The 25,030-nt window shown below is 37.0% G+C and overlaps 1 protein-coding gene across 2 annotated transcripts in view; it reads left to right on the plus strand.

Moving 5' to 3' along the window:
- Positions 1-25,030, plus strand: part of LNX2 (ligand of numb-protein X 2) — a 77,913-nt gene that overhangs the window by 47,185 nt on the left and 5,698 nt on the right. The window contains exons 3-8 of one of the 2 annotated variants that reach the window (XM_012810009.2): positions 3,207-3,454; positions 4,732-4,931; positions 9,841-10,209; positions 14,461-14,598; positions 18,533-18,710; positions 22,577-22,808. In XM_012810009.2, the coding sequence (XP_012665463.1) occupies positions 3,207-3,454; positions 4,732-4,931; positions 9,841-10,209; positions 14,461-14,598; positions 18,533-18,710; positions 22,577-22,808 (1,365 nt within the window). The remainder of the gene's footprint in view (positions 1-3,206; positions 3,455-4,731; positions 4,932-9,840; positions 10,210-14,460; positions 14,599-18,532; positions 18,711-22,576; positions 22,809-25,030) is intronic. The other variant, XM_023517749.1, reaches the window with a different exon arrangement.

A 25,030-nucleotide genomic window follows, 5' to 3' on the forward strand; every position in this document is an offset into this window, starting at 1 on the left:
CCATAAATCAAATTAATTCTTATGTATAAGAACTTACCGTTTTCCTGCATGAGAAAAGCCAGAATAGTAGGAATGAATAGAAGAATAATCTTCAGCAGAAAAGGAAAAAAATTCCTTGCTTTGAGTCTTGGCTACTGCAAAAGCCCTTTGGTTTTATTTTAAGAAAATTACAAAGTGTACCTGTGTTTAGAGCTCTGCGGCCACCTGCGTGGTCTCAGCACGTGCCTACCCCAATCTAATTAAATGTTGCGTGCATTTCTGTTCCATTGTTTTTATTCACTTTTTTATATCATCTGTACTAGTCTCCTGCTACACTGAGATACCTGTTCGAATAAACTAAATTACTTCCCCTAAAGCAATTACTGTTTGTGTTATTATTGTTAAATATTCCATTTCCAAAGATGCATAGATTTTTGGTTTTGTGATGTTTGTTTTAGTGCTAGCATTCTATGATTGTTTCTAGGTACAAATTTTTAGAAAAAATTCCACTTCTGTTTTCCTAAGCCTAGAAAAAGAACTCCATATGAGTGAATTTAGTACGATTCAGTAGAAAGAACAGAGAAGCCTTTGAAATCAGATCTGAGTTTGTTTGGATTTTGGCTCTGCAATTTAATAGCTCTGTGACGTTGGCTTAGTTAAGTCTCAAGTTTCCCATTTGTTAAATGGGAATAATAGAGCGGTTGTGAGGGTACGATGAAATGATGTATATAAAGGTCCTTATACAGTGACTGGGATAAATTAGGCACTCCACAAATGTCACTTTTTCAGTTCCCAGGGCTTACAAACTTGTGGGATGATGGCTTTGAGCTATCTCTGGTCATGAACTTTTCTCTGTCCAGGCTTGCTCTGATCTCCTCGTTCACTAATAGCATATTTTTTAATACTCTAATTGGGATATATTTTACATATCATAAAATTCACCTCCTTCAAGTATATAGTTCTGTGGTTTTTAGTGTGTTCATAGAATTGTGCAGCCATCCTCACAATCTAATATTTGAAATGTTTTCTACACACTGAAAAGAAACCCCATATTCATAGCAGCCATTTCCCATTCCTCAATGCACAGGGTTTGAGTGATGTATCCCAATTCTCTTTTTCTCTAAAGCCCTGTAATTTTTAGTGTGCAGTTTTTGTAGATAGTACATATTAAGTTAACAGAAATGCTTATATTGCCCCAGCAAGGAAGGCATTCCAAGACAAAAAGACCAAAAAAAGGAAAGAATCACCCTGACCTTCTGCTTATGAAGTTAAACTGACACTTTTTGGTTCTTATTTGCCTCTTTTGCGGCATTTGCACTGATGGTGTTTCATTGTTGACACTCTTCTCCCTTGGTTAAGTTTTTCTCAGCACGTCCTTCTCTGTCTGGTTGTTTGATCTGTCTTCTTAGCTGGTCAATCTTGTTTCAATGTGAGTGTTCCCAAAGGTTCTATTTATGTCTTTCCTCTTCTAGTGCTGGATGAGATCATTTTTCTGTATTTTTACATAGTATCATTTTAAATATCTTCAGTCCCCATTAGTGGTTTGCTTGTCCCACCAGGAATTTAAGTATATCTGTTTCTTTACCTCCAGTAACTTCAGATTTTCCTTTTTAAACTTATTTTTATAAGCGTTATTAAACATTTGTGAGTCTTAATGATTATAAGTTATTAAAGTTTGTGGGTTTAAAGTTGTTACTAGGCTAATTCCAGGTGATCACATACTGTTTGTATTTATTCTTCTTCATTTCCTATTCCTACTTCATTTTTTTCCATTGAAGACATTTTTTTCCATGTGGATGTTTATATGTGATACATATTTTTTTAATCACAATATTTTGGGGGCCACTTTTTGCCTCAACTTTTTTGTTTAATAAAATATTTCAAAAATGTATCTCTGATTAAATCAGCTTACTTGACAAAAGTAAGTTTTTCCATAATCTGGAAAAATTGGATTGGTATACACAAGGGAAGCACAAAAAGGAAATCATTTGTCTCCCCTTTTTAATAAGATACAGAGAAAATAAGAAATAAGGGAAGGGTGAAAGAAAAATTTCATAGTAATCTTTTTTAAGAACTTGAAATTTAGGTTTTAAAAACTTTAGTTCTTTAGGGAAAATTTATTACTTTTCTAGTTAAGAAATAGCCTTTGGTATTAATTGATTTAATTCTGTACTTTATTTTGTCACAAATCTTGGATTTTAAAAAATATTATCATTGACTGAAGGTCTGCAACCCTAGGTGTAAGATCTCTGATCACTCATCCTACCCAATGTTACTACTGCAGATTACCTTAACAATAAAAGTAGATGGTGTCTAGAATTGTGCTGGGCCCTTGGTTTCTGTGTCCTACTTTCCTTACTCATCTTGTCCTCTTTCCATTCTTCAACTGGGCATTATTTCCATTGTCCAATCAAGGTGTCAGTGGAAAGGAACTGGCACCTTGACATCGTTTCTCATACTTGTATAAACCCTTTATTTAAATGTTTCATTGGTTATGAGTTTAAGCAGAGGCCAATCTTTTCTTTTTGTTTGCCTAAATAAGTAAAAACAAGCAAGTTGACAGTTCTTATTTCTTGGTGTAAGCTTTCCAAGTACTTGGAATATATTCTTCAGGTTATATACCATATCTGTCATTCCATTCTTGAAATTCTAATTTTACAAACTAGGAGATATATTGTTCTCTCCTTTCATGTCTATCCTAAAGTAAATTACTTGGGCCTTCTGATGTATGACTACTCACTAATTAACTAGTGTGTAAAGTAGCTGTGTGTGAAGAGTATAGAAACACAGTGATATACTCAAGGTCTAAGTCAGGACACCGTCATTCATGTGGGAGAAGATTGCTTATTTCCACTGCTGTGGTTAAGCTGTTTAACCTGTAAAAAGGGGTTATGTAATCAGAATTTCAGAGTAATTCTCTCAGCGCAAAGGCAGTTATTAGGGTGTTTTCTATACGCTTTCTACTGGCATATTCTTTGAGAGATATACCAAGCCATTGTTCATGCTGAAGCCTTTTGTTTTTAATTTCTGTGCCACATGGAGTGATAAGAACTTAGTTTGAGTGGAAATTGGGATCAAAACTATGTACTGTTTGTGGGCGGGTACTTCTAGGTTTTTTTTTTCATAGAAGCCATTGCCATTATTTGATTGTGATACAAGCTATTAACTGTCTAGTCCCCTTTTTTCTTCCCAAATCATCTGTAATCCACTTGATGCTCTCTTTCTAGATGTCCTGGAGCCTCTAATCGAAGAGTTGCCCTAGAGAGAAGGAAAACTAGTAAAACTCAGGCAGAAATTGAAAATGAAAATGGATCCACTATTGTAGATCCTCCAAGTACTTTGTCACCAGAAACAGACTGTGCGGGGACAGGCACAGTACCTCCCGAGCGGCACTTGACATCAGCCTCTCTTCCCTCATGGACTGAGGAGTCTGGCCTTGACAACCCTGCCTTTGAGGAGAACGCTGGGACCGACAGTATGTACAGTGCAACTCTTCCTTCCAGAATTCACCTGTCCTTCCTTCCCACTTCTCTCCAGCATGCACTTTCTTTTTTTAGTTTTGTTGAGGTAGAATTTATATACCCCATCATTTACCTTTTTCAGTATACAGTTCTAACAGTTTGCATTTTAGAACCCAAACCTGAAACTTACCCTGGTGATAGGCAGACCTTCCCATTCCCTTTTCTGTTGCAGTCCATGAACTCACTAGTCATTCACATGGGTCTTATAGTTTCTGTATGTTCAGAAATTTGTTTCCTTCTTGACATAAGAAATCAAGAACAAGAACAAAAATAGTTCAAATTAAGTGTTAGTATTCTATGTCAACTACTGTACTAAAAACTTTATATGTTACATTATAAGAGAAAAAAATATGTATTTTTTTAAACAAGAAAAACTAGGAGGTGCCGGCCCCATATACTGAGGGTGGAGCGTTCAAACCCAGCCCCTGCCAAACTGCAACAAAGAAATAGCTGGGCATTGTGGTGGGTGCCTGTAGTCCCAGCTACTCAGGAGGCTGAGGCAAGAGAATCACCTAAGCCCAAGAGCTGGAGGTTGCTGTGAGCTGTGATACTACAGCACTCTACCAAGGGCAACAAAATGAGACTGTCTCTAAAAAAAAAAAAAAGAAAAAGAAAAACTGAGGCTTGAAAGGTTAATTGATCAATTGGCTAAATAGCTAATAAATGGTTATTTACACTTCTACCCATGTCACGCCTCTGGTACCAGCCACTGCTAATGGTATAACCTGCTACCAAATTAACAGAAACCCTGTAGTGATGATTCTTAGGCATAAAGTGATTTTTTTCCCCCAAATTCTACCACAAATTCAATTTTTTATTGCCATATCTGTTTCATTTCCTAAGGCTTCGTTCAAGACCCACTTCTTCTTAGGAGCTTAGTACTTTCCCAGCACCTGTGGGGTTTACGTGCCACAGAGCCGGTGTTTCCTTTATACTGCTTTACATTACTTACATTGTTTCGTGGTCCAGACTTTCATCAGTTAGGACTAGATAACTTGCCTTTAATATTTCTTAATCATCACTGTGTCGTCCCTAATCACCTTTGAAAGAAGAAATTTTTAAGTAATTTAAACATACATATATTTTCTTGTCGTTCTGTCTCTTTATTTTATGGTATTGCTTAGTTATTAATCATCTGTTAAGATGATGTATATACCTAAGAATAATTAGAATATGCAAATTGGTATTTTTCTGTTCATCTGTTTTCTCTCTCCCATTTTTAACCTGGCAGCCACACAACAGCCGCTGAGTTTACCAGAAGGAGAAATCACCACTATTGAAATTCATCGGTCCAATCCTTACATTCAGTTAGGAATCAGTATTGTGGGTGGCAACGAGACACCACTGATTAACATTGTTATCCAGGAAGTCTACCGTGATGGGGTCATCGCCAGAGATGGGAGGCTCCTCGCTGGAGATCAGATTCTTCAGGTATTTGTTTTAACTATTCTGTTAACTTGTGACCTTTTGTTCTTATTTGTACATTTAGAACTTAGAAAATTATGCTATTATGGAACTTGAAGTACATGTAAGTTAGTTTTGCTGTTTTTATACATAAACCAGATCAGATTATATCTGTAATTTGTTCTGTTTTCCCATATACATGGGATATATATTGAAAATATATATATATTTTCAATCCTACATGTGGCCTCTTCCTGGGTCGGAACGCTGGTCATTGAAGGGCTGTGTTTATCCTTGCTGAAATTTCCTTATCCCATTGGCTTTATTTCATGGCCTGTTTCCCCATCATTACCTTCATTGTCTGGTGTATCCTTCTGTACACTCATCAGTAAAATCCAGAAAAGACAGAGCCCTGCAGCACTAGTTATAATTTATACCACAGAATTTAAGGTAGAGTTCAGAAATCATGTAGTCATCTCGTATTGACTCCCTAATGCACTATCCCCAGAAAACATTCGAACTCTGCATCTGCAATAAACCCTGATGCTGTCCCTACTGTCTTCCCTTTCAGGTGATTTTTAAGAAGAAATAGTCTCAAAGAGAACTAGAGTGGGACAAGATATTTTATGAGAGGGCATGTTGAGACTGAGGGGCTGGGATGGTAAGGCTGGAGTTCATATGAATATTGGCCAGGGCATTTGAATCATATGATGATGGTAGTTGAAGTTTTAAAAAAAATGGATAACGTCTAGAAGGAGAGAGAAGAAATATTTGTGAATAAGAACAAATGTCTTCTAGGAACCCAAGAACAAAGACTATTTCCTTTTGGATTTGTTCAGCCCTTCACCATGATCTGTTGATATCTACCCTTTACTTCTATTTTCCCTGCCGTCTCTTGAGTCTAGGCTTTCACTCCTGCACATTTAATTTAGTAGAGTACCCCAGCAAATATCCTTGCCTCCATCTCTCCTTTTTCAAATCCCCCATTATCAGTAAGAGCTTAATATGCCTGTGAACCCTGCTTTCTGCAGGTGTCAAGCCCAGATGGATTAATCTAGGAGTTAGGGTCCTCTGTAGTCTCTTATACAACTTGTCTTCTTAATCATAATTCTTTCTTTTATTGCATGCAAACTAGTTTGTTCATTTATTATGATGTTCTATGTACTGTACTACTTTCTGGGGTTATATTTAAGAGCAAAATACTGTTGTGTCCTTATGGAATATACAATCTAGTGGAAGAGTCAGACATAGTAATCTTGCTTCTCTGAAAATAACTTAATTTCGCATTCCAACCTGTTCTCTTCTTGTGTTTCAGTTGTTCCCCTTCACTTTTGAAAGTTTGTTCAGTCATTGTCACCCACACTGATCCCCCTGCTTTAATTACTATTAGCATTCATTGCTTTTCTCTTTATCATGTACAGTAATCAAATACAATAAATTGTCTGAAATTTGGATATAGTATGGTGTTGGGAATCACCGTCTTCTTTATTAATACAAAACTTGGAACCTTTAGGATTTTTAGCTCTTGAAAGACATTCTCCAGATTTGGGGGTTGACAGGAAGCTACAAGGGCAGTCAGGGTGACATTTGCTTTGGGTTTTCTTGGCTTTGGTTTCCACTGCCACTTGTCTGCTATCTCTTGTGGTATATTAGTCACATCTTAACACCCATGCCCCAAACCCCTTCTTCATTGTCTCTAGCATGGCTGAGATAGACTGAACTTTCAGTGTTTGTTTTACTAAATACTGAGAGAAAGTACACAAATACAGAACGGGTAACTAACCCAACTTATATAAAGCTGTGTTCCTGAACCTGTCAAGCTGTTCACTGTGTTCTGTCATTTTATGATATTAGCACTCTAGCTGCATAGGCTGGCACAGCTTTAAGGCCACCTTACCTGTATTGCTTCTAGCTCCTGACCTGATTCTGCAGGGAATCCTACAGCTGGTTTCCCAGGTGCACCTTCGCAGACACCTTGACACCTTGACACCTTGACACCTTGGTGGTTAAGACCAGGAGAGCCACATTGCCCTTCCTGCAGCCCACCTAGTGTTCTTTCTGTCTCCCATATCTGGCCTTTCCAGTTGTAAATGAAGTGTACCCTTCCTTTTGTGTTTTGTGTTGTGTTGCTATCAGTGTGCCAATATTGAGTGTTAAACCATTTTTATGTATTTCTTCCTCTTTTTCTAAACTTGAAAGGTAAAAAACAAATGCTTCATTTTTATTTGTATTTCTTCAAATATGACTGAGTTTAGTTTTCAGCTTTTGCTCTCTAATATATTTTATCAGTGGGCTCATTTCTATTTTGGAGAACTGTTATTCCCATAAGTGAATCTTTTTACCTCAAATAAAATTATAATTATCTAAAGTTATGATTATATTTTTGGGAATTAAGCCAAAGTTATAAAATCTACATTGTTATTATTTATGGAAACATATATACTAATACTCTAATAATAGCAATCTTAAATCTGGTTTAATTATTCAAATTGATAAGGAAGGTCTAAGCACATAACCTGATTAATAAATTCACTAAGGGCCCTGGACCCCTCCTGTTGTGGACCCTGACTGGTTGGCTTTTAACTGGTGTGTTGGAGCCAATCAGGAATGCCAAATGTAGAGAAGGACTATGGTCATCCAAAAGTAAACTTGCAGAGAGGCCTGCCTGGCTACTTTCAATTTTGTATAAGCTGGGTAAATAATACAGTGAGCCAACTGGAAAATCCCTAAGAGGCAGTAAGATGGTTTGTTTGCATACCAGAAAGCTAGCCTATGCTTTTATTTAGCAAACCATATGCAGTCTGGTAACAGTGTGTGGCTTTGGTTTTCCCACATTAAAAAGAGTACATCTATTTTTACACACATGTATTATTCTATTAAATAGCCTGTTTAAAAAGGAGAACCATATGCCCTCTGAACCTTTTGCCACACTCAGTGATTCATATGCAGCCTTTTAAGTAGCTGTGAGGAAAAAAAATAACTGCTCTGGTAACTTTCATCAATATCATTATTAAAAGTAGCATAATATAATATTATTAAGAATAGGTATCTTCCATTTTATCAATAATCAAAAATTTAGATATTTTTAGTTTGAAGGAAAATAATTACGTGTGTTGAGGTATTGGTAAAAAACATTTAGCTCAAGAAATGTATGAGCCGAGTATGATGATGCTATTTTTACAAAATCTAGAAACACTGTTTTATTTGGTCTCTCCTTTCTCCAAATTTCACCGGCAACTGTGCATTTATGGAGGAACATTCTTTGTAGGCTATTTCCCAACCTGCTTCATAAAGGTGATATGAGCTGACATGCTTGCACTTGGCTGGAAAATATACTTAGATTTCAGCCAGATATTTTATAAAGTCATTTGTGATATATGTGATATGTCTGAATATAAAATGGAAAAATGTGAATCTAGAGATAGGCAGCTTTTTAGCTGAATAGCCAGAAATGGTGAATCTACGTCAGCCTAGTTTTTTAGAAGTTACCTTCTAAACAGAACTTTAGAAGTTCTTTATTTTTTGTTTGTTTGTTTTTTGAGACTGAGTCTCACTGTGTTGCCCTCAGTAGAGTGCAGTGGTATCACAGCTCACAGCAACCTCCAACTCTGGGCTTAAGTGATTCTCTTGCCTCAGCCTCCCAAGTAGCTGGGACTACAGGTGCCCACCACAACACTCAGCTATTTTTGTTGTTGTTGTTGTTGTTGTTGTTGTCATCATTGTTGTTTAGCAGGCCTGGGCTGGGTTTGAACCCACCAGCCTCTGTGTATGTGACTGGTGCCCTAACCAGTAAGCTACGTGCACCGAGCCTAGAGGCTCTTTCTTGACCATATATTTAACATTTTTATCAGGACCTGAGTGACTATCAAATGCATAGATGTTTGAAACTTGGGAGATGTGCAGGTTTATGTGTGACATCTGTGAATTTGATGACTGAATTTTAAAAGATATAATAGGCTAACCTAAAATCAACAAAATTCAAATTAGTCATATTCAAAACTATCAATCCTAGATAAATAGGAAGAGGAAGGCCTTGCTTAACATGGATTCGTGTGAAAAAGATTTAAGGATTTAGGTGATCACAAACTCCAAATCCAGAGCCTGTCGTGTAACAGATGTTCAGAGAATGTTTGTTTCATCTCAGAATCAGAGAACTGTAATTCTGTAAATGCTAAGAGTTATGCTTATCTCTTCTTGTAAGCTAAATGAATAATTAAAGCTGAGTATATTTTCTAAGTGATGTTACATTTCAAGGTTAAAAATTTTAATTAGTAAATGTTATGTGATATATAACATTTATTAGATATATTATACTAATATCCTATTATGTACTACTTATATGCTGAAAAATAAGAATGAAATTATAATTGTCTTTTTCTTTAAAGTAAAAGCCACTCATCTGAAATAAGGTTGTATACCTAGAATGTGCTATTTTTCTTAAAATAAAACTCAATTTTTTTTATCTAGCTTTCCATTTGGAAAAAGAAAATTTGTAATCCAGTGGAACTTCATTCAATATCTCTTCTACTAGAACTAGTATTTCATTAGCACTTGCCATCTGTTGATGTTGTCTATTCATTTTCATACTGATCCCATGAAGTAGATAGTAAAAACATTTTGCAGATGAGGAAACACATTCAAACAAGTTGTGTAATTTGCCTGAGGTTAGCAGTTAGTAAGTGGCAGAACCAAGGAGTCTAACTCAAGACAGTCATTAAAGCCGGTGATCCTGACTACTGTTCTCCTCTTGATGCTAATCATTGTAAGTTAATTTTAGAAACTCTCTAGCTTGGTTATTTTTGTTTTGTAAATCATGATTATGTAGCCTTTTCACAATTTTATAATAGTTTCCTTTTTGGAAATGCTAATGTAAACATTTCTACAAATTGTAAAAATGAAGGATTGTCAGACTTTGGTCATAATTCCTTTTTTCTAGGTCAACAACTATGACATAAGCAATGTGTCCCATAACTATGCCAGAGCTGTCCTTTCCCAGCCCTGCAACATGCTGCATCTCACTGTGCTTCGAGAGAGGCGCTTTGGCAACCGAGCATACAACCATTCTGATGGTAGCTCTCCGAGAGAAGAGATCTTCCATGTGGTTCTTCATAAGCGAGACTCTGGTGAACAGCTTGGCATTAAATTAGTCCGAAGGACAGATGAGCCGGGCGTTTTTATTCTTGACCTATTAGAGGGGGGGCTGGCTGCACAGGATGGGAGGCTCAGCAGCAATGACCGAGTACTGGCCATCAATGGACACGACTTGAAGCACGGAACTCCTGAGCTTGCTGCCCAGATTATTCAGGTAACACCTCTTGGCCTTCATTCCAAGGTAGTGTTATTACCACATGGCATTATTTGTTTTCATTGGTAAATAACATCAGAACTCAGGGGACATTACATTTCATCAGAAAATCAGGCATGGCTATTTAAATTCAGAATCTACACTAGTATATGTTGTTGTAGAGAAAGTCTTTTCTAAAACCTATATCCCCATGAACTTTTTATAGAACATAAGCTATTTATAGAACGTAAGCGCTACTATTTCCTGTTTATTTGTCTTACTCTCTGGGTTCCACCTATTTGTGCTGTCTACCTTTAATAAGTGAAGCTCAGAGGAGCTGTGATTTCTAAGACTGTAACTTAGCCTGGTCTTTAGGTCTCTTAACTCACTATCAGGACCCATATAAGTAAAGGAAAAGTAATTTTTTATTAATACTGATTCTTATATCTATAGTGTTTTTTTTTCAAGGAATCAGGGTATTTAGAACTTTATCCTTGCAATATCCTTGTGAAATAAGTAAGAGTAGTCATTATTAGAGGAAAAAACCATGTTTTCATTAAGAGCATGAAGCGAATCAATTGGAAAAGTCATTCAGAGAAGATGTACAAGTTCTGCGCCATCCCATGGCATTTAATAATATCAGCATCTTCTCCCGTGGTAAGGGTGAAACAGAAAGGTGTTTTTAAAGGAAGCACAATAGAACCCTGCGAAGGAGCCAAGCATTATCTAATGGAACATCAGGAATTAAAGTAGGTTGATAGTCAACTGAAAAATGTGTTCACAACACAGAACCAAATAATAATGAAAGTTAAGATTATAAGAACACTCAAGTCCCCACTCCCTTTATTACATTGACAAGATTTAGGTATTGGTCTCATTTCTTCTATAGACTTGAGGTTTAAAGAAATCAGATGCTTTAAAATTTCGTCAAATCAAAGATAACGTGAGAACCTATACCTGCGCCTATCAGCCAGCTGCTGCTACTCTACTGAAAAACAGTTCATCTTACTCTACTGAAAAACAGTTCATCTTATAAGAGTGGAGGGAGATTGATTGGGTGTAGTGGGGACGGGAGGAAGAAAAGAAGAATGCTAACGGAGTTACAGGATTTGTTTCAGTCAAGTGAATTTTATGAAGTGAGAAATCAAATCATTATGACAGAAAGGAATAAACTGACAGTATACTAGAGGTGCCAAAAAATATATATATATACACATTTTAAGAGATCTTTTTGGAAGCAAAATTGATCATTCCCCAAAAGCGTGTGAATCGCAGGTAAAATGCATGTGCATAGCATGTTTTGTGCACTTGACAGTACCAGTACCTTTGATTCAGCTTCAAAGAGTGATACACAGGTAACATCTCTGAAAATGTGTATGTATATTTTTGGCACTGTCTGTATATATATTTCAGGTAATGTTTAAATATTCTAATTCCTAAATAGTTGGTCGTTGCTAAATTCCTCACCAAAATGTAAAAAATACAAATACATAGGTAGAAAATATATTTAAAATTTCCCACGACAATATTTGGATTTTTAGGGTGGTGCGTGTAGCTCAGTGGTTAGGGCGCCAGGTTAGGGCTCAGTGGTTAGGGTGACAGGTTTGAACCCGGCTCTGGCCAGCTAAAACAGCAATGGGAATTGCAACAAAAAAATGGCCAGGTATTGTGGTGGGCGCCTGTAGTCCCAGCTACTCGGGAGGCTGAGGCAAGAGAATCTCTTAAGCCCAAGAGTTGGGGGTTACTGTGAGCTATAACGCTTCGGCACTCTACCGAGGGCGACATAATGAGACTCTGTCTCAAAAAAAAAAAAAACAACAACAATTTGGATTTTTATAAATAATTGTATCATATTTTTGCTTTAATTTTCCTCAGACTGTGGAAAACTGCTCAGTTTAATAGTTTCTTTTTGAAAAAAGTTGACAGTATCGTTGTTTTTGGATTCTAAAAATTAACAGGTACTTCATGTCTAAAAATGAGAATATTGAAGAAAAAATGTGGAAAATAAAGAAGGTAAAATCACATTCAGTCTAAACACCTCAGGTTGTTGAAATTAATGTTTTAGAGAACATCATTCCAAACATTTTTATTGTATGTGTTTACAGATACATAATTACATATCGATGCAAATACTTACATATCCACTCATCTTATAAATTCTGAGTTTGTATCTTTTTATGTACATCAACAATATGTTGTGGATCTTCCCATGAAAATGAGCATAGACTCACGTCTTAAGTTTTAATAGCTGTTTGGTAGATATGTACCATAATTTATTTAATCATTCCCCTATTGACAGACTTTTATGTTTTATATCCAAGTTTAAGATACTTTCTTAAACATCTCTTCAAAAAGATACCAGTTTATACTCTGAACAGCAGGGCACACCACTCACGATGATAAGTATTACATTTGGGCATCCTGCATTTTTAAAATATGTATTTTGCTAAGTTTAGAACCTTGAGTGTTAGATGCACATAGTCTGTTTAAAATTTGCCTAAACCCAGATGTTGATCCACCATTTAAATTCTGAATGCCCATTTCAAGCAGTCTTGAAAGATCAAGAATTTGATTCCATTAGTAGTTTAGTGTAAGTAGGAATATTCCAGTTAAGTTGAAATACTAATTATGGAGTATTTGGTGGTTATAAGGTATTGAGCTGTTAATGAAAATGATTCTGTACATTGAAATAAAATCCTGAAGGGAACTTCTCACCACTTCACACAGTACAGTCTAATAATCTGAAGTGTCAGAATTTTAAATATTGGGATTCTAAATATTCTACCTTGGTATTTACCCATTAGATTAAGTCTCCAAACTCTGCTTTGAAAATTGAGCTGAACAGGTGGCGCCTGTGGCTCAAAGGAGTAGGGTGCCGGCCCCATATGCCAGAGGTGGTAGGTTCAAACCCAGCCCTGGCCAAAAACTGCAAAAAAAAAAAAAAAAGAAAATTCAGCTGAACATTAATTAAGGGTTGTTATTTCAGTTGTTTTGGTGAACTTGTCTGAAACTATTTCATTTAATAAAGTACTTAAATAGCAAATTATGTTAATAGGACATTAAAGTTGTTTATCACTTATTTTCCAATGTAAGAATTGAAAATAAAGTTATTTCTTAATATTTTTACCATCATAGAAGAGGTCTCCACTTTCTACCACAATTTCTTTAAAGAAGGCCATCATTATTTTCCCACAGGAATAACAGTGAAGTTGGAGATTATGGTTTTAACTTAGAGTCAGCATTAAGTACATCAGACCTGTGCTGTAAAAGGAGAAATAAAATAACTTCTAAAAGTATAATAGATGTGAATCTATGTTTCAAATATGATACATAACAACAGGCCTTTGAATTTAAAATGGTAGTCATGAACCTCCAACACCTTAACACTTAAGGGTGTGTATCTTTTCTGCAGGATTTCTATAGTCATTCTTTTCAGAAGTGTTTAAGCTAGTTACCTTATTTTGAATGTGACCTATGGCAACAGAAACAGAGTTATGCAGAGTTTCATTGATTATTACTTCCAAAGTAGCCACTAATGGAATTTATTTCACCATGGATTTTTTTTTTTTTTTGAGACAGTCTCAAGCTGTCACCCTGGGTATAGTGCCGTGGCATCACAGCTCCCAGCAACCCCAAACTCTTGGACTTAAGCGATTCTCTTGCCTCAGCCTCCCGAGTAGCTGGGACTACAGGCGCCCACCACAACATGCGGCTATTTTTTGGTTGCAGTTGTCATTGTTCTTTAGCAGGCCCAGGCTGGGCTCAAACCTGCCAGCTTCAGTGTATGTAGCTGACACCCAATTCACTGAGCTATGTGTGCCAACCCTTCACCATGGATTTTAATCAACTTTTGAAATAGTTTTAACTTCTATTTTCTTTGTTTTCCTCACAATACCAAGGCTACCCTTCAAGGGCCAAAGAAAGCATTTTAAGAGAAAAGTCACCAATCATAAGGAGATGAGAGCCCAGACAGTTTGACTACTTTGCCTTGGTTATTTTAGAGGTGGGGTTGCAGAATGCATTCCCAAGATCTCTCTCTCTCCATGTCTCTGTTTCTCTGTGTGCATGTGTGTATGTTTTAACCACAGAAGTTTTAAAATATTAGCTAGTGAGATGAACTCATTCCTTCCTGCCACTAGGTACTTGTAGACACTGCCCAGATAAAGGCTTGGTATGCTGATTGAGAAGTGTCTTGAAGATTACACTGCCTGTAATCTTTAAAATGACAAACATCATTCACAACTGATAATGATGTTTGTGTGTTCACTCCAGGCCAGTGGAGAAAGGGTGAATTTAACAATTGCCAGACCAGGGAAACCCCAGCCCGGTAACACCATTCGAGAAGGAGGCACTCACAGCAGCAGCCAGCACCACGTACAGCCACTGTATCACAGACCAAGCTCACACAAGGTGAGGGTATTTTTCTTCTCTAAATTTATGCCACTCTCAAAGGATCATTGTTATAAGCTGATAAAATCTAATTTTTGCATATAACCAACCTCAAATAATTTTTTTAAAAGGATTTAAATGAAGGGTGTTATTCTGTTTGAAAAGGTGAACATAGAAGCTTGGAATGTGAAATATATGTTTTGCTACCTTGGAGACTGACTGCATGTCTCAGTTCCTCAGCCATTAGAGATAGTTTCTTGGCAGGGAAGGTTCCTTTGCCAGATGATTGACAAGAAGTATGTGATCTTCTAGAAAAATCTTCTATTTAATTTCTACTTGACAGTAGAATTTATCTTGGATTGCTTATTTAAATGTAAGAGTTGGTTATATGATTGAAAAAGCATAATGAAGGCAAGATCCACAAATCTATACTTAGAAATTAGGCACATTGCCTATAAAAACAGAATTAGATATGTGAATATTAAACATGAATCATGCATTTTAAAAGGTTCATGTATGGCTTCTTTCTTTTTATGTTATATCTTAGAGACTATTACCCTACATCTTTTAAAATTACCATATGTTGAGCTTTGTTACTGTTTCTTCAGAATCCATATTTTACTGGTTTTATAATACAGTCCAAGTTCATTTATGTATGCTGAGAATGTTGATACTGTCTCGATTTCATTCCAAAAATCAAAGAATTTTTGATATTATTTATTTCATTTGTTCCTTCATTTGAACTCAATTTCTAGTAGGCCAAGAATTTTTAAATGATGATATGATGCTTACAATTTCCAATTATGTGAAAATATAAACTAATGTGAGTTTCCAAAATAATTCTCCTTAAGTAAAATTAAATTGATTTACTAAACAAAAACTTACTTATTGGTCTGCTTAAAAACCACAGGAGTTCTCTTGTATGCTAAAGTAGACTTTTAATGTTAATATAACATTTGAGAAAGTAATTACCTTTGGAATCTATCCCTGGCACCCTCAGATTACATAGCTTAAAGAGAGTATTTTTGGCCCATCAGATGATCAGGTATATCTGGTTTTCTGAGTTTAAGTACTGTGCAGACTTGTCACTGGTCTTTGATTTAGTTAATACTTAAAAGAAATTGCAGTCTCACACATTGTTCTTATTTATGGACAAAACCCAAAATATATGAAGGAAACCTATAATTTGGCCCTTATAGTGGTAACTATGAAAAAAGGAGTACGAATTTTGAATACAAGTTGTCTGATATAGTTAATCTTTGCTTTAAAAAATACACACAAAGAATTATAAGGCAAAGTTTTATAATTGAATCTTACTTGTTATTGAATCTTACTGTGATTTGAGATATGGGTGTCTTGGACAACACTCAGAATTGTAAGAGTTTAGGCTGGGTGTGGTCAGGCTGTGGCCAGGCTCACACCTATAATCCTAGCACTCTCAGAGGCCAAGGCCAGAGAATCATTTGAACTCAAGAGTTCGAGACCAGTCTAAGCAGGAATGACATCCTCTCTCTACAAAAAAGAAAAGAAATTAGCTAGGCATCCAGACAGGCATTTGAAGTTCCAGCTGCTTGAGAAGCTAAGGCAGGAGAATTGCTTGAACCCAGGAATTTGAGGTTGCTGTGAGCTAGACTGACACAAAAGCATTCTATCCTGGAGCAATAGATTGAGCCTTTGTCTCAAAAAAAGAGAGTTTAAAAACTGTACTTAATCATTGCAGTAATCATGCGGAGAACTCTGTTTATTTCATTTTATTGATTTGGTTTGGGCACCTGTATTTTTCTATCAAAAGTCTACTCACTCTCATTCTCTTTGATTTTATGTAACCATGTTTTAAATAGCCATGCTGAATTTATTCTTATTCCAAGTCCTCTGCATACTTGGCTGGTTAGAACAACTGCACAGAATATAATATGTTAATTTGGCTGTTTACTATAAACATGCTTCGTTTGTTATGCCGGATTTTGATTTAGAAAAATAAAGTTCTCCTACTGAAGACAAAAACACACGAATTCACCAAAACAACCTGTTCAGATGATTAATCATTGTGAAATGAGTATACATTAGTCTACTACCAAGCTTCATAGTAATTGTATGGATAAACATCCGTATGATACTAGGAAATTAATTAAGGTATACTGAGTATAGTCTTTAGTTTGGTTCCTGAGGAAAAACTGCATATATTTTAGCCATCTAGAATAATGAAGTAACCAGTCTTAATTTATTAACTGCCTAAGGGCTAAAACTGCTTAAATAAATATACTCAAGGCTAAGTTTACCTGTGCTATCTTCATAATAAAGCCATTTTTGCCCAATCATAATAAAGCCATTTTTGCCCAATTTTGAAGGTATTACCATAAATTTCATACCTTTATATAGGAGGCTGTCTTAAGATGTTTACAGGTTTTCTACTTGGTCAGAACATTTTCTAGGAATGCTATGCTGCTATTATATTTGGCAAAATTTCAAGAGTACATGGATTCCAAGGTCTGACAAGAGGTAGGCCGACCTAGAATTCCAGACTTTGATTTACAAATTTGGTAAATACCGTTCTTAAGCATGTCAGTTCTTTAAAATGCCAGTTCTGTCATTTAAGGAAATGTTACAGTTCTGTAAATTCTTTTATTTTTGACATTATTAATAGTGTTAATAATTATCTTGTTATCTACAACATTCTCTCAAGATGATACTTGTTAAAACCTTTTGAGATATTAACTTTCACTGATATACTTAATGGGATAGTTCCTGTGTGGGCGCATATATTCAGTAAGTACACCGAGTGCATTACGCTGTGTGTGTACATGTATACATACTGCTATATTACTACAATGTGTCCCAAAAGTTGCCTATCAAGTTATTGTATGTAGGTAAAATGGGAAATTATACTTAAATGTACCTTTCTGTATAAAATTTTACAAAGAGGTAGCCAACAGGTTGAGAACATTTTATAAAATTTTGTAGTGAATATTTTGTAAAGAAAGGTACATTTAACTACAATTTCCCATTTTATCTACGTACATTTACTTCATGGGCAACCTTTGGGACACCCTGTATACATGTATAACATACATACTTTTAACACACCTAAGTTGAAATCCCAGTACAGTCACCTATAGTTACATGATTTGGGGCAAGTTACACAACCTCCCTAAGCCTTTTTTCCTCACCTAAAAATGGAGCCAGTAATAGCATTTATTTTCAAGACTACTGTGAAGATTAAATGAAGTGATTCATGTGAAGCTATTAGCCTGCATACACTAAGCCCTCATACGTGTTAATTATTAGTATAAATATTGTGTGTGTATGCCTTGTTTTTTACTGAGTTCCAATTTTAAAAAGTAGTTTTAAATTCTTTGTTTTACTTCCAAGAGTGTCTCAATAATAAATAACAATAACAATGTCAGTAAAAATAGCTTCTTCCTGAGAATATTAGTTTGTCAAAAATTTATTTCCCTGTTATTTACTTTTCAATAAATTCAGTTATTTTAGGTTTTCCTAAAGATTTTAAAGGTAGATTTCTAGGCAGTTGGCAAAATCCATACTTTACTTTTCTACTGCTACTCTGTTAACTTTTCTTTCAAAGAACTGGGGAGAAAGGTGCGAGTAAATTGACTTTTCTTTAGATTCTTAAAACTTGAAAGCACTATTTTCTTTTATACAACTGGTCATATCTTAGAGCTCAAGATAATCATGCAAGTATGTGCTTATTTAACCTTGGCTGCTGTATGTCAGAAGTGCTGAGCCTTTTCACTTACATCAACAGTCATATGAAAATAATGTAGTCCATAATTAGACACTGATCCACAGTACATTTATTAAGAACTGTGTATTATTGTCAGATATTAGTAAGGGATAAGTCACTTTATAAGTGCCACCTAAGGTATTATCTTAAACTGTCTTTACTTTGGCAGTCTGTCATTCATTACCCAATCATTTTTTTCTTTTTATGGATTAGGATCTTACTCAGTGTGTTACATGCCAAGAAAAACACATCACTGTAAAGAAAGAACCACACGAGTCCCTTGGAATGACCGTTGCTGGGGGCAGAGGAAGTAAGAGTGGTGAACTGCCCATCTTTGTGACCAGCGTGCCACCCCATGGCTGCCTTGCACGGGATGGCAGAATCAAGAGAGGTAAGTTAGGATCTTGAACCATTTCACTATATCTTCTTTGTGAATTAAACTGACATTTCTTAAACTAAAGAGCATCTACAAAGTATCTATTAAACATGAGGTTTTTTTAGTTCTTTAAACTGTCCCTTGCATATGAAAGCATAAAGCCTTTCAATAACTTTAGAAAAATGCCCTATGAATTTATTTATTTTGGAGACAGAGTTTCACTCTGTTGCCCGGGTAGAGTGCCGTGGCATTATAACTCACAGCAAACTCAAACTCTTGGGCCCTGCTCTTGGCTCAGCCTCCCAAGTAGCTGGCACTACAAGCACCTGCCACAATGCCCAGCTATTTTATTTTATTTTATTTATTTTTTTTTTTTTTTAGAGACAGGATCTCACTTTTGCTCAGGCTGTTCTCAAACTCCATCTCCCCCTCCTCAGCCTCCCAAAGTGCTAGGATTATAGGCATGAGCCACCGTGCTGGGCCCCAAATGCCCAATTTAAAGGAAAACTTTTAAACCTTGACAATGAGCCAGGCACGGTGGCTTATGCCTATAATCCTAGCACTCTGGGAGTCCGAGGTAGGTGGATTACCTTAGCTCAAGAGTTTGAGACCACCCTGAGCAGAAACAAGACCCAATCTCTACTAAAAATAGAAAAACTAGCCAGGCACTGTGGCAGGTGCCTAAAGTCCCAGCTGCTAGGGAGGCTGAGGCAGGAGGATTGCCTGAGCCCATGAATTTGAAGTTGTTGTGAGCTAGGATGCCAAGGCACAGAGTGAGACTCCTGTCTATAAATAAATAAACAAATAAACAAACCTTGATAATGGTTCCAGAATTTGCTAGTGGTTACTCAGACTGTTGGATTATTTTATCTTGGGAAAGATCCTCTACAAGATTTGTGCTTCTTGCATTATGACAGACTTAGATACTCTGAAGGGCCATCCTATTAAAATATAAAAGTTGCTTATAACAAAGTGACTTTGTAGAAAGGGGCTCAGAGAGGAGGTGGGGCAGAGGACAAACTTACTTTTAGGAATGTACTCATGTGCCATTTAACATTCCCTATCAATGCTATATAATGTGCACAGGTGAGGATACAATTAGCCACTACTACCATGGGAAAAATAACAGTATCCACTTAGTTTGTTCATAAGGAAAGGAAAGTAAGTCTTGAAAGTTATTTTTCCAAAAATGACAATGAGCCCCTACCTCATACCATATGTAGAACTCATAATGGATTCAAGGTCTAAATCTAAATGCCAAAATCTTAGAAGAAAACACAAGCGTAAATCCTTGTGATCTTGGATTAGGCAGTGGTTTCTTATGACTCTAAAAACACAAGCAACACAAGAAAAAAAACAGATAAGGTGGACTGCAAATGACACCACCAAGAAAGTAAAAAGATAACCTACAGAATGGGAGGGAAAATATATATATATATATATCTGAATAGACCTTTGTCTAAGAAGATAAGCAAATAGTAGTGGCCCTGCCCTCACTGGTGACCGTTTCAGGTCATTGGCTGTAGGACCTGGTGCAGCCTGAGCAGTTGGTCCTGTGCCAAGATGCTTCAAAGTATTGTTAAAAATGTCTGGCTCCAGCAGCAACTGTAGCTCAGTGGGTAGGGCCCCGGCCACATACACTGAGGCTGGTGGGTTCGAACCCAGCCCCGGCCAGCTGAAACAACAATGACAGCTGCAGCAACAACAACAAAAATAAAAAGCCAGGCGTTGTGGTGGGAGCCTATACTCCCAGCTGCTTGGGAGGCTGAGGTAAGAGAATTGCTTAAGCCCAAGAGTTTGAGGTTGCTGTGAGCTGTGTCACCACAGCACTCTACTGAGGGTCACAGCTTGAGACTGTCTCAAAAAAAAAACCACAAATGTCTGGCTCTCCATGAAGCCCTACTATACCCCAGTTTGCCAGATTTGGGTAGGGTCGATGAGTGTCATCAGGAATGCTGATGAAAGAAGCAAAGCTCTGAAAGCTCTTTTGCTTGCTCATGGTTATCACTATCCAGCTGTGCTTGGAATACACTGAGATAAAATATCAGTCTACCTGGTAGCATAAGCGGGTTGTGTTAGATGGGAACATAGGGCATCACTGTATGCTTGTATAGGTATGATTTACGTCATGGCATGAATAAACGTATCTGTGGGATGCACCACCCACCCAAGATTGCTTTGATTGTGCCCCCTCTCAGTTACAGTCTCACTGAGACATTAATGTTTATGAAACTCAGGGAACTGAAGTGTCTCTGTTGTCATAGCAGTTGGTGATCGGGATCTAGATACTCAATTGGATTCTACTGCTTCAAGTTTGTTAAACATGGAAAAAAAACAGCCAGTAAGCACATGTATATTCAAAACCACAGTGAGATACTACTTCGTACCCATTCAGATGACCGTGATAAAATGAGAGACAGAATAAACATTAGGCGAAGATGTGGAGAAATTGAAATGCTCATACATTGCTGGTGGGAATATAAAATGGGAAAACAGTTTGCCAGTTTCTTAAAGAGTTTAACTGAGTTACCGTATGATCCAACGGTTCCTCTCCTAGAGAAATGAAAACATCTTCCCTTAGAAAATCTTGTATGCCAATGTTTGCAGCAGTGTTACTCTCAAAAGCTAAAAAGTGGAAACAACACAAATGTATGTCAGCTGATGAATAGATCAACAACAGAATGTGGTTTGCAGATACATTGCAGTGTTCATTGGCCCTAAAAAGGAATGATGTACTGACACAAGCTGCAATGCGGATGAACCTTGAAAACATGCTAAAGGAAAGAAGCTGACACCAAAGGCTGTGTCTGATTCCATGTGTATGAAATGTCAAAATAGGGAAATCTGTAGAGACAGAAAGTGGCGGCTTAGGATTGGGGGAAGGGTAGTGATTGCTCATGGGTGCAGGGCTTCTGGGGGAATGATAAAAATGTCTTAAAAATTGTTGCGGTGATGGCTATGCAACTCTAAATATATGAAAAACCTTAAAACTCTGTGCTTTAAATGGGGTTGATTAAATGATACATTAATTATGTCTCAGTAAAGCTACTAGGAAAGAATTATATGTCTAATCATCATTTGAGGATCAATTTTATTTCCTTCTTGTTATTTTATTATATTTTCTAAGTTTTCTACAATGTGAATGTTTTGAATGTTTTGTTTCAGTAATCTTAAAAGTAGGTGATAAAGTGGGAGAGGGGGATTTTATGTAGACTTTGTCACAAAAATGTCTGCTTCCTACAAAACTAATCCTTTCCTTCCTGACCTTTTATACAGGATGTCCATAAAGTTATTGCACATGAATTTCATGGACACCCTGTATAATCCCTGTTGCCCGGTCTTGTTATGTCACTTGACGGAGCAATGCAACTTTTCTTCCTCAGGCAAGGGAAGATGTTCAAATCACAAGTTTCCTTTCTTTGTGTAGGCTGGTAAGTTTGCCCTGAGTGAACTATGCAGGGCCGTCTTTATGTACAGAATGCATCAAAAATTATTTTCTAAGAGCAAATAATTTTTGAATTGGAAGGAACTATAGAAATCTCTGAAGCTCCAAGAAGAGGAATGAGCCTGCCCAGGGCCTGTACACAGCTGACCTGGGACTAATGATTTGCCCTTCCAGTTGTATCGAGGTGCCTCAAGCTACATTTTCTTACGTATCCTGACATTATTTTAAGTTTTTGAATTATTTCAGAAAGTTTTCTAAGTATTGCATTTTTCTTCCACGTTATAAAAATTACAAAGAAGTAGAAAACGCTCTTTGGCTTTATCTCATCTGAGTTATTGGAGCTGTCCTGTGTTAATTAGTGTACAAACAACAGGATTTAAAAGGAAAAGATCGGGTGGTAGCTCAGCTCATTTTTCTTCTCTCTTCACTTGAACAGGTGATGTGTTGCTGAATATCAATGGCATCGATCTGACCAATTTAAGCCACAGTGAGGCTGTGGCTGTGCTGAAAGCCAGTGCTGCCTCCCCTGCTGTCGCCCTGAAAGCGCTTGAGGTCCAGATCGTTGAGGAGGTAACTCAGACCACGGAAGAACAGCCAAGTACTTTCAGCGAAAATGAGTATGATGCTAGTTGGTCCCCATCATGGATCATGTGGCTTGGGCTTCCAAGGTACTGATAGCATTTTTGTTGTTTTATGGACTAGTCACCATTTTGGTTCTTCTGAAGGTGTTTTCTTACATGAATGTTGTTAAATTTGGTGTTTGTGCAGAGCAATCATCATTAGAAGTTTCTTTTTGGTCATGTGCAGCCTTTATCAATGTCTAAAACACTAGGAGAAAATAAGGCTTTAATTAAATAAAAGTAGCACCATCAAATGACAAAAGTAAGTGATAATTTTTCTTAGAGTATTGCATTTTAAAAGGTAGATTTAATAATACATTTTAGAAGGTAGATTTTATAAAGACTATGTCTGTTTATAAAAACAAAGAAAATAGGTCTATCCATTCCTATTAAGGGTCATAAATGGGCCAGCCATGAGATTGGGTTATTGTAGTCTCTTTCAGGACAATTGTCATTTACCAACATTGGTTCTGATACATGCTTAGACTTCTCAGGCATTTTTCACCAGAAAAACAAGCTAATCCTGGAGGGCTTTGCTCCATCCCAGAAGCCTTTCTAAAGGCCTTTTTAACTCTCCCTAAAATGGTAGAATTTTAAACCCAGCTTTTACTGGACACCAAAGTCTTTAAGCCAAACCATTGATGTTCAAGTGTAGCTGTTCCCCTTTATAAAGAGTTTGTTGCTTCATAACTGACTGTGTGACCAGCCAAGACATTCCGTGGTTGGTCAGTATCAGGGTCACAGAAGCGTGTGGAACTTCCAGTGGCATTCCAGGACTCATTCCTTTCTGCAGTCGAGTGGTGGTTGTGTTTTTTCATATTGACATAGGAAGAATATACATTGCTATCATTATTTGTTTCCATATCGGTTTAGATTCTTACTGTATACAAGAATCCTAAAATTAAACTATGATGAAACATTTTGATTCTTAACCAAGTATGAAAATCACTGATTCTTTAAACAATATAAACACTATGAGTGTGCCCGTTTCTGAGCCGTGTGACTCAAGTGGAGTAAGGTTATATAATATGTAGTAACATCTAGCATTGTGTATAGTGCTTATTATGGTTTCTAAAGTACCTTCGTGTAAGGAATAACCAAAAAAGTAAGGATGTTATTGGATTTCACTTGTCAGCAACCTAACTTGCTGACTTGTTCTCTTGGTTACAGAAAAATAAAACGAGACCTAAAACAATAGTACTACTAGAATCATGTCTTACAGACCTATTAGGAACTTTATGGAGAGAACATTTTTTTTATAATAAAGATGATTTAGGTATTTGATACATGTTTATTTCATACACAAAATTGATTATTTTTCCCATTGAAAAGTAAACATAGATTTGAGTGTTTGCTGTTTCACTCCTACAGAACTGCTACTTAAATGGTGAGATTTCAGCCATCAGAAGGCACCTCTTTTATCTTCTTCAGTATTCAGTTGATACTCAGACCTGTCAGTTTAAACCCAGAATGGCAGAAAGCCCCTTCCTACGTAGTGGATGAGCAGTGGTCTGCTGCTGCAGTGGCCGGCAGCAAACACAGACCTCAGAGCTTGCTCCCTCCTCTGCTGATGGGACAGGCAGAGAGCATCTGTGTCCTGCAGAAAGGCTTCCTTGAATCCATTATGCCAGTCTAATGTTGGCACACATTCATCTCTTTGTTCAGAGCATTTTCTGGTGTACCAGGCAAAATAACAAAGGTTTTAGATGAGAAATACACAGTATAGTGAAATCTATTGAGAAGCCACCTGTGTTGAAAAAAGACCTGTCACGGCTGGGTGCCTGTAGCTCAGTGGTTAGGGCACTGACCACATGCTCCAGAGCTGGTGGGTTCAATCCCAGCCCAAGCCTGTTAACAAAAACAAAGAATAGCCGGGTATTATGGCAGGCATCTGTAGTCCCAGCTACTGGGGAGTCTGAAGCGAGAGAATCACAGGAGCCCAAGAGTTTAAGGTTGCTGTGAGCTATGAAGGCACTGCACTCTACCAAGGTGACAAAGTAAGACTGTCTCAATTTAAAAAGGAAAAAGAAAGAAAGAAGAAATACCTGTCAGTAAAAGGCTGCTAATCTGTGGATTTATGGAGGTCTCTGTTGAACGCAAACTTATATTCAGCAGCCAAGTGTCCTTCCTCCTCTAAGGGTGCAGGTGGCCCCTAAAAGCAGATTTCCCACTGCATAGGATAGCACCTCTGCTTTTCCTGAAAAAGGAAGATCCTTCCACTGCAGTTCACTGGGAGTGTACCAGAGTGTCCGTCTGTTTGTTTCAGAAGA

Source organism: Otolemur garnettii, unplaced genomic scaffold (assembly GCF_000181295.1).
Source record: "Otolemur garnettii isolate 467f Iridium unplaced genomic scaffold, OtoGar3 scaffold00120, whole genome shotgun sequence".
Classification (NCBI taxonomy): Eukaryota; Metazoa; Chordata; class Mammalia; order Primates; family Galagidae; genus Otolemur; species Otolemur garnettii.